General features: G+C 31.9%; 1 protein-coding gene across 1 annotated transcript in view; it reads left to right on the top strand.

Annotated features, from left to right (window-relative positions):
• LOC111050982 (peroxidasin homolog) overlaps positions 1-11,541 on the top strand; it is a 592,805-nt gene that overhangs the window by 489,719 nt on the left and 91,545 nt on the right. The window contains 7 exon segments of the mRNA XM_039431658.1: positions 202-273; positions 1,340-1,411; positions 2,041-2,112; positions 4,913-5,076; positions 7,339-7,456; positions 8,218-8,384; positions 10,603-10,751. Coding sequence (XP_039287592.1) covers positions 202-273; positions 1,340-1,411; positions 2,041-2,112; positions 4,913-5,076; positions 7,339-7,456; positions 8,218-8,384; positions 10,603-10,751 — 814 coding nt within the window.

The raw sequence follows: 11,541 nt of genomic DNA, 5'->3' as shown, positions 1-11,541 counted from the left end.
AGAAATAAATTCAACAGTTGTAAATAATATGTACCAACAAATTTCGTAGATGAAAAAACATGAGCTTAGCTGTGTCTATAGGCTTGTGTATGATATACACATTATCCTATGATCTATTATATGAATTACTTTGTATATTGCTTCCAACCATTCACCTTCCCAGCTTATAAAGATGCACTCATTCCGTATTTTTATTTTCAGGTATTTATATAAGAATAAATTAAAGGAAATAGAAGATAGAGTGTTCCAAGATCTCAATAAATTGGAACAGTTGTAAGTAAAAATTGAAACTTTATAAGTAAAATCATTCATGAAATTCTGTAATTATGATAAGTAAGATTTTTGATGCGCTATAAGAGAGAAAAAATGCAATAAATATACATGTTACTTTAGAAGTAACAAGTCTACATCAGAAGAGTTTATTTTCAATAATTTTGCCCAGATTCAAAAAAAAATTTGAGAAAGTTTAAATAACTTGTCTGAAAACTTTTTTATACTTCTTGAACTGTAATATGTCAATTTGCTGCGAAAAATCTTATCGTTATATAGATCCGTGTTTTTGTGAATTTTCCTCAATCAGAAAGGAAAAAATATCAAACAATCATATTGAGAATGTAGTAAATAGCCGTATCAATCTCAGTTGCAAGGTTCTACAATGTAGACTACTCACTAAAATCTGTAACTTCTCGCACAAAAATCGTAGTAAGCATTAACTATTGCATTAACTTATAGCTTGGAATTTATATTTTATCTTGTATGATAATATAAAAATATTGTAGTAGCTTATAGCTTGTTGCTGAATAATAATAACACGGATGCAACACAAATGCTTTTCAAAATATTCACTCCACCAATTTTTCCATACTGCTCGAGTTCTGTTTGCTTTACAAGTTTAATTGGAGCAATTGAAAATTTCCAGTTAGAGCTCTCATAATGTTGTTTGAATGTCATTTTGTAGAATAATTTTCATGAATACTAATTCCAGGATTTTTCAGTCTCGAAAAATGAGCACTGTATTCAACTCAGTTGGAATATATTCTTGATAACTTATCTTGTAAGGAAATTGTTTACTAGCTTTCGACTTTTTAATGATTTATTCCAGCTTTCATCAGAAAAATGCTTGGGATTATACAATTTGACAGTGGTTGCTCTACTCAGCTAATAGAAGTGGGATAGTTTATCATTCATGAATGAAATTAACTTAACACTGTGTATACCATAAACTAGTTGAATATTTATATTATATTAATTCACAGATTGTAAATTAGTTCAAAATTATTTTTTTCAAATTAATGATCAATGAATCCACTATAATAAATATATATTATTCTATTTCCAGGTACCTGCATTTCAACAAAATCGAGAAACTAGGGTCGGGAATATTTTCAGATATGAAGAATCTTGAAAGATTGTGAGTACCTTCTTTGTGGTATCCATTATTCTCAATGATACTGAAATCATTATTCTCAATGACCAAGAGATTACTTCACAAATCTTATAAACATTGTACAAACCGTTATTCAAATTTTTGGAAATTTGGAAATGTCTTTTTGGAAACAGGATGCCAAACAGTTGGCTCTGTTGCATATCCATACTTTTCCACTATTAAAATTAAACTTGAATTTTAAACACTTATGGATATATTTTACTAACAATGTATTGTAAGTGCATTTTCACTCCATAAGTGTTTTTAAAATTCAAGCTTAATCAGTTGGCGTTCATTTTGTAGAAAATTATCGACATTAGAAATTTAATATATCTTGTGGTTTTATGATTCGACATCAAGTGGTTTTACAGTAACAAGTCGTTTCTAATCAAATTCGAATACATAATATTGCTTAAAGAATCAAGTCGTGACAGTATCTTTGATATACAGACTATCTATACATCTACTATCTTCGACTATATCAAGTAGATTTTAATTGATTTTGCATATTTCACCTTGATTTTTACAAATTAAACAAACAATCTTACTATCCCATTAGAAATATATTATTATTCTATTGATCTTGAAATGTTCATTAATTTTTTGAATGGCAGGTTCTTGCACAACAATAAGCTGAAACACATATCTCCTGGCGCTTTCAACCACCTTGATAATCTGAAAAGACTGTAAGTTTCAAAAATATTATCAAATTAACAATATTCTAGACATAGATTGTTAAACATCGAATAAAAACTTAAGGAAATATACATAATTATCTTACTCATTAACTTGGAATAGTCTAGTATCATTTTGTAGAACTGTTTATTGCCTCAGCAATGATAAGCTACGTTACAATATAGGTAATTCATTTGGATCCTATATCAATATAGGTAATGTGAATACAGAGTGTGAAATGAGAAAGAGGTGGATGTATGATAAGTAATTGTAAAAGTAGAGTAGTAAAAGGTGTATAATAACAGATCCCTTTGCTGGAGACTACTGTGGTAGAATAGAATAGAATGACTGCTTTCATTTTTGACAAGTTTTTTGGCGAAGTTAGGGCGCAGTCGGCAGTCTCTTACACTTAACCCTCATATAGTAAGATAAAGTAAGATAGTAAGTAGTAGTAGAAAAGTTATTCTAACAATTATGTTTTCAATTGTTACCGTTACCATTTGCTTCATCATGTTATTTTAGAAACTCAAAATTTTATTGTTGGCTAATAGACAAATATCGGGGGACCGAGCTTCGCTCTGGATTGTAAAAGCATAGAAAATTTGTAACGAAAGATTGAATTCATAGTTTATATTATTATTTATTTATTTTCTCAGTCGTACAATTATTTTCACAGTATATGAGGAGGCACGACAGGCTTATGCCCAAAACTGTCCCTTTTCAAATTTATACTACGACAGTCCAAATCAAAATCTAGGTTAAGCGTCTATCACTCTTCAAAATAACAATATTTATTCACACTTCAAAAAATAAACACATCATTAATTACAAATAGATATAGTATGAATTCGATTTAGAATGATATACTAATGTTTGCTACAATATTTGTTAATATACTATTCACTATTCCACAGTAACAGCTTCTTCTAGTTACTATTTTGGACTTTCTGAAGTGAACATGTTTTCTAAAGAAAAAGAGAAATAAACGAAAATAAGTTTTTCTTGCTGAATTATTCTTCTGGTGAGATCAGCTGAGGAATAACCCACACATGCACTCGCTCACTCACTTCCATTACGGTAGAGACAGGCGTCAAAATTTCCAGCTGTTTTTCCAAGGACGTATTTATCCTTTTAATGTCCTTCAGCGAGTTATCCCAGGGTTCAGACCTAGTGCAATCGAATTTTCATATCATAAACCTACTTTGTTCCAAATTTCGTGAGAATCATTAGAGCCGTTTTCGAGATCCGGTCACATACAGAGATATATATAAACATAAAAACATATAAAGATCTAAACATATAAACAGGAATTGCTCGTTTAATAGTATAGGGTATATTTTACAGAAGAAAGTTTTTCAGTAAATTTCGAAAATCATCCACATTCTTCCATTTCCTGTCCTCGGTTTATTACAGAACAATAATATTTCAAACTCAATCTTACTCAGTATTAGAATCTTGCAAAGTCATGATTTCAAATTAGCTGATGTTAAAATCTACAACAGAACGAGAGAATGACGGTCGAAAACTTTGAACATGATCTTTGCTTTTGTCGATGCTCTGCCACAGCTGTTGTAGCTTCATGTTCATCCGTCATTACAATACTAAAGTAGCTGCAATTACTCAACTTTGCAACAGGCTTTGTTCGCTTTGTTTACAGTTACTTATTCGAGTTCAAGCTTCAGGGATTACATTTTATGGAACCGAAATAAGTTGAGAGTGGAGAACGGCATTGGGAACAAAGAGATTCGGATCATTTGAAATAGTTTACCCATATTATTTTGATGTAAATTTTCCAATGACATTCATTTGAATGTCAATGAATTTGAAATTCAAATTGAAAAAATGAAATTGTCAATTCAATTTGAAAGAGCATCAATGCATAAGGAACAAAGAGATTTGGATGATCTGAATTATTAGTTTACTCACATTATTTAGATGTAAATTTCTCTAATGTCATTCATTTGAATTGAGATTTCTATTTTCTTACCTAGAAAATATGCGAGAAACAAAGTATCCAAGAGGATCCTTACTCTAGTATTATTCTGAAAATGTGTTTGAAACGCAATTCAGTATATAATTGCCTTTATTATAAGCGGAGTTAGGACACTAGGTCCTCTCTGCTATACAACCCCACTGAGAGAGCTAGATGAGAGACTCTATTCGTAAAGAAGGAGACTCTACTTATTTTTTAAAATTTCATAATTTCTTCTTCAATGTAGCCTATCAAAAAATACGGTAAGCTAATATCAGGATTTATTGTGAAGGATACACATGATCATTTGAATATTGCAATTGGATAAAAATAATAATACTGATTATTGTGTAATTTTCAGTGGAATACTTCCCCAACATATTAAATATATTTATGATTTTCGCTATGTTCCACTAAAAAGTCAAATGTTTGTGCTGACAACAACGCTCTTGAATAAGATATGATATATTTTCTCTGGAAAACTTCCACAATATACATCCAATAATATTTATGAATTATTCTTGACTTGGAATTCTCTGAAAATTTTTAATATTTTGTGGTGAACAAACGTCTAAACAGCAACGCTCCTGATTAATATGTAATTTCTCAATGAAAACTTTCACAATAGATAGAAAAAAATCATGAATTACATTATTTTTGACTTGGAAAATTAAAACTTGATTTGAATTGAATAGACTCCTAGGCAGCAACTCTCTCGAATAGGATATCATCACTGATTTTCACTCTCTCAATATGCTTAATAATAATATTTTAATCAATTACATTATTTTTAAGCCATGGAAAATATCTGAAAATGGGAATATTGTGTTTTTAAACAGGCGATTGGACAGCAACGCTCTAGTATGCGACTGTGAGATGATGTGGTTGGCCAAACTGCTTCAAGAGAAACGACAAATAACGCAAGCGGCTGCAACCTGCCAGTTTCCAACAACCATGGAGGGAAAATCACTGGCAGAAGTCAACGATAACGACTTTCATTGCAGTAAGTCAATTGAAATGATCAAATTATATACTATAAAAGTTCAACATTCTGCAAATACAGCAAAATTAAATGTAGAGAGATTTAGAATTTAAAGCACAATATTGTGAACTGAAAGAAGTTGTCAAGTAGTTGTAATCAAATACAAGCTATATAGTTTGAATTATAGAATATTAATCATCAGAATTTATCTCTTAATTGATTATTGACTTCAAATTAATTTTGCAAAGTGGAAGCTTCTTTTTATTCATTTATTTATTTACATTTTACCATAGAGAAACAATAGCATAAGTAGATATCTCATGGTATAGGGCGTTTATGTCGCAACTTTTACTGTTATCTCAAGCCGATAGTCCACGTAGTTCTTCCCCGTTAAGCTTTATGACGCTTGTAGTCTCTCATATTGTGCCGTTCATACACTCTTACCCGGTCAAAACAGTAAAAATCGACAGTAATCAGCTTGAGATAACAGTAAAAGTTGTGACATAAACGCCCTATACCATAGGATATCTACTTACGCTATAGTTTCTCTATGATTTTACTGAAGGCGTTACAATTATTGTAATAATATTTTCATGATTTTTGAAATTAAACATTCCCTATTAGGCGGAGTTTATACTTTTTAGTCCTCTCTACCACTTAAATTTGATTTCGCTTTGATCGTGAATAGTTTATTTACTGTGAAAATTTTGATGACATTATTTTAACATGCGAATTATGATAAAGTTCAAGATTATTGAAAATGGATTGAATATTGAAACGATAGAGCGCCTTGCAAAGGCAGCTTATGCAACCAGCGCTACACTACTTAATTGCTCGCTATTTTTCAAACGAACTTGACCGTTCAACTTGACCTTGTAATGACGTTGAAAGTAGAACATGTCTCTCCCTTACTATTTTCTCTCTCGTGCTCACTAGCTCTATCACTATTGTCTTTTTCATCATCCAACAAAAGGTGTTAATCTCCTATTATCTATCTACTGTTTCTTAATTATGTTTAATCTTGTTGACATGTATGATGCTTTTAACAATATTGACTGTTTGATTTTTATTTAGAATTCTTCAATATGCTGAGAGCACAAGGATGATATCTCATAATATCGCACATGAATAAATGGGGAATACAGTATTGCCATTCTTTTTTTACAAACAAGTGAAACAAAAACATTCTTATAATGTTATAATCTAAACTAATTTAAAAACATATTCAACGAATGTTTTCTTTTATTTTAATATTGAAATAATGGGCTCTCCCAGAAAAGCTAATGCTTGAGCTCTGGAAGAGAGTTCGAAAATGTTGAAGGTAATTAGGATGGATGTATAAGACAATTTAATTAGTACCAGAAGAAACAATATGCAATATAAACACTAGAATATAAATGTATGTACAATATAACAATGTAAGCACTAGAACAAAAAGTCAATTAATCTTCTGAAATCTCAAGTCCGAAGTAAACTTTCCTACATACCCACTCTCTTATTTCATAAATTAAACTCTTAGTAATTCTATTTAGAATGAATTTTTCAGGTAGACAATTTATTATTCTATGGCAATAGAAGGACAATTGGTGTTTGCAAGATGTAAGTCTAGTAAATAGATGAATTTGTTCACAGTATTGTATAAGACAATAAATGCTACAGTACAGTAAATTATTATTAGAAAACAATATGTTATATTGCTTCTTATATCAGGATCTATTTTGTATTCAATACTATGTCAAAATTCTAGCCTGTGTTAAATTTGAGTGAACTCTCCAATATACATTGTTCCTCGAATAATCAATATTTTTATTCTCTTCTTCCCCAACAGCAAAGGAGGTAGACTACACCCACATTCGGAAACAATTCAGCAGTTCTACGATGTGAATGACATCTATTCATCCTTTTATTGATATAATATGCACAACTATTTGATAAAATAATCTAGGTAGTATCATAGAGAAACAATAGCGTAAGTAGATATCCCATGGAATAGGGAATTTATGTCGCAACTTTTACTGTTATCTAAAGCCGATTACTGTCGATTATTGTCAATTTTTACTGTTTTGTTGGGGTGATAGTGTATGAACGGCACAATTTGAGAGACTATCAGCATCACACAGCTGCATAGGAAAGAACTACGTGAACTATCGGCTTGGGATAACAGTAAAAGTTGCGACATGAACGCCCTATACCATGGGATATCTACTTATGCTATCGTTTCTCTATGGTAGTATACAGAAAAATCGATTATTTTTCTTTGAATTCTATTTTCTGTGCCAACAGCTAAACCCAGGATAACTGAGGAGCCCAGAGATGTGGAGATCTCATTTGGCGGTACAGTGTTCTTCACATGCAGAGCTGAAGGTGACCCTCAACCGAAGATTGTGTGGATGAGGGATAGGTCAGAGATTATTTTATATTCATCACCATTCATTCATAAAACGTGCATACATGCACGCATGATAACATTTTTTGTGTCGCCCAATGTTATAAGTAGGTGCCTATATTGTACAACAATAATTATATTGAACAACAATATCAATATTGTTGATGCTGTTTTCCATGATGAAGCACTATATAATAACTTCGCTGTAGTCTAGACAAAGGGTTTAGCTGTTGAGGCTGATAAAGCACCTCCTAGTGTGAAATGAATTTTTCATTCCTTATCAAAACGTAAGTGTTTTCGAATGTTTACTTAGAAACACTGTGTCTAGCAAACAAAGTAATCAATATTATATTCTACAACAATATTACAATATCTATAACACTACTTTTTGTGTAGTTGAGATGTTGATATTGTGGTAATTATTCATATTAAATAAAAAGACTAAAAAATTGTCAAAAAACCACAGATTTTATTGAAAGTTTAGAAAGAAAGACCGGTTTTGGTTGTTACACCATTGTGAATCTCTGATAAACTGATCTCTGAAACTGTATATCAGAGAAGATTTACTATGGTGTAACAACCGAAACCGGTCTTTCTTTCTAAACTTCCAATAAAATCTGGTTTTTGACAATTTCTTTGTCTTTTTATTCAATAACAATATTATAAGTGGGTTCTTATATTGTACACCAATATTGACCGACTAGGGAGCACTTGATACTTAATGCATTGTTTGATAAGTGATATATTCTGAAAATAATTCTCTCATTTTTTTGCAGCAATGAACTGAATCTTGCCGATCCCCGCTACACAGTGCGAGATGACGGCACACTCATGATCTCGCCGATGTCAGATTCCGATCTAGGCGTGTACGAATGCATGGCTAAGAATCCGGCCGGCGAAGTCAAATCCAGGACTGCTAAGATGATTTACAACAAGCGATCTGGTGAGGATAAATATATAGAGGATAGAAAAGTGAATCTATACAAATTGATCACTTATTTGTATCAGTTTCCACACACAGGCTTTGCCTTTGTGGAGAGTTTTCATGAAGTTCTTCAAAATATAATGTTGTTTTTTCTGTAGCTACGATGTAATAGCAACTAGATCTATTTATTTATTTATTTATTTATTTATTTATAAGGTTGGCAAAAAATAATACAAGAATCGGAAAAGAAAAAACAGGCTATTGCCTAAAACTTCTTCAATTTCCTAATTTAGTTTTAAATTGTCCAAATATTATAGGTTATGTCCATTCAAATTTCTACACCAAATCACAATCTAAAATATAAATTAGAATAAAACAAACAATTTTAAATTTGGATGGATTAATAATAGAAGTCTCTTAAAAACATGAAACAAACTATAAATTCACAAAATAAAGAATAAAAACACTTAAATTTTGAGCTCGAAAATATCACATTCACCATAGCATTATGAACTGCTTGTTATGATCACTTTCAAAATTTAGTTATAATGATTAATTTTTTAGTTCAACTGTAAGTTTTATTTATGATTGTTTGGTTGCATAGGATGTAACGTTGTTGTATGATATGAATATTTGTACCCTGAAATCATGTATAATAAAAACCAATTTGATTTGATTTGTTTCTCCAAATCTGAGGAATTGAGGCTCTGATTAACCACTAAATGTAACAATTCAATCCAATCAATGTTGATATTTAAAATGGACACCATATTCATAATCAGAAAGAAGTCAGTACTTCTTCCCTTATTTTCTTCTAAGATCTAAGTTCAGATCTTTCCTTATCTCTGCCATAGAGAGTTAGTGGGATTCAGATTCAGATTCCTTTATTCATGTGTTTAACAAAACATAATTCAACTTACGTTCTGGCGTTGAAAATAAATACCAGTAGCGGTAAAATGACATGGTGAATCATATTAAACTGATGACTTCTACGATAATATTGAGCAAGAATAATGATGAAAAATGCAAAAGTTAAGATACTACTGTAATGTTTTCACATGAAACGGTGAAGTTTGGACCTTAAGAAGTCCATTCTCAGAGAGGGTATCAAGGATACCCTCCCCTTCAGTACTTAACCGTGGAAAGGATATTTTGAAAATTCTTTCCGAAGAATGGACATTGATATCAGTAGATTGATTTAGATTTATGTAGATGCATAAAAATATTATCTATAGTTATCACAAATTGTTTTTTTCATATCATATACAGTTCAATAATAATTTTCTTAGTCTATATTATGTAAATTCATCTATAATTTTGCTGTATTGTAAGCTATTGTATATAAGTGTATAAGCCAGTATATATTGTTGTAATCTACATGAATAAAGTACTCAATCAATCAATCAATCAATCAACCATGATATAGGTTGAAAAGTTCTTAACCATTGAAAGCATTTTTGTGACGTCACTTTCACACCAATTGTGATTTTAAATCAATATTTTCATAGACACAAATTTGATTTCTCCAGAGCAGAATTGCATTTATAATATTCTTTGTGAAATTATACATCTAAGACTTCTAAATTTCTATAATTATTATTTAACGAAAATCCTAATTAGATGCTGTAAATCACCCCGAAGACTTCTGCTACTGAAAATATTGACAACAGGGTTAACAGCCAGATGGAAATTCGATGAGAGCTACTATACAAAAATTAATTGACTAATTCTTAATTAATTGATTTTTCTTCTTCTTCTTCTTCTTCTTCTTTGGCTGTGCCCCATTTAAATGGGGTCAGCATTCCTTCCTCTTAGTCTGCCTCTCCACAAAGCCCTATCCAATGCTTCCTCTCTCCTCCAACCACTCTCCCGGAAGTCAGCCGCTATTCTATCTCCCCACCTCATCCTAGGTCTACCTCGTCCTCTCACACCATCCCAAACCAAATCCTGCACTCTTCGTCCAACATAATTCTCCTCCCGTCGCTGTACATGCTCAAACCACCTCATCCTTGTCTCCTGCATTTTCTTAATTAATTGATTAAAATAGGCCTACTACTATTCTCAATTTCAACTATATATTGATCGATCAGTTGTTAAAATCATTGATAGCATTTGAATACAGCACTTGAATATTATCATTCAATATTCAATGGAAAAATTGATTTTTAAACACGTAACATACAAAATTCTAATTTAAAATGAATATTATTCAATGAAAAATTGTATTTTTCTCTAGCAAAACCGCATTTCACTTTGACACCACACGACTTTGACTCTGATGAAGGGTCGACCATCACATTGGATTGTGCTGCAGCCGGTCAACCAAAACCAGAGATAGCTTGGACCAGGGATGATCTGCAACTTCAAGAATCTCCTCGCTTCAAGGTTAACCAATCATAAATTTGATTTTCCTTATGTATTTATTTCTTTCGCCATTCAATCGCTGGAAATCACACAACTTGCAGAAAATATTATAGGCTCAAGCCAAAAACTCAAGCTTCCAAGTCTACATACCCAATGAAGTGCCCAATACGTGCCCAATGAAGTCTACATACTCAATGAAGTGCCCAATACGTGCCCAATGAAGTCTACATACCCAATGAAGTAATGAAGTGCCCAATACGTGCCCAATGAAGTCTACATACCCAATGAAGTGCCCAATACGTTCCCAATGAAGTCTACATACCGTATCTACATGTTGGCCCAATGAAGGCCAATGTCATCCAGCGCCAGTGTGTGGATGGGTGGTTTGCCACGCTGGCTAACGCTGTACTCCATTGGGCACTGATCACATTGCAGGCTGGGCCAGCTTTCTGGGCCAACATATAGATGCGGCATAATGTTCACAACATTACAAGAAATAATATTTTCCTCCACCTACTGTCTGAAGTGCTTACTTTACTCCCTGGAACATAATACTAAAGTGTCACTTTTTCGCTCTCGGGAGGAAAAACAGAAAAACTCCCTAGAGCGTAAAAGTAACTCCATTTAAATAACATGGGAAACATCTCTATTTTGAAAACTTACATTTGAAATAGGTTAGAAGGTCTAAGCTCAGATGAGGAAGCTTATAGAGTAGTCATTAAACCAAATAAATTTAATACCTCAACCAGACATTTGATCAATATATTAAATAAATGTTTGTATGCTAAAATTATCACAAACTTCATATCAG

Source organism: Nilaparvata lugens, chromosome 6, assembly GCF_014356525.2.
Source record: "Nilaparvata lugens isolate BPH chromosome 6, ASM1435652v1, whole genome shotgun sequence".
NCBI classification, from domain to species: Eukaryota; Metazoa; Arthropoda; class Insecta; order Hemiptera; family Delphacidae; genus Nilaparvata; species Nilaparvata lugens.
This window is presented reverse-complemented; position numbering and strand designations above follow the sequence as displayed.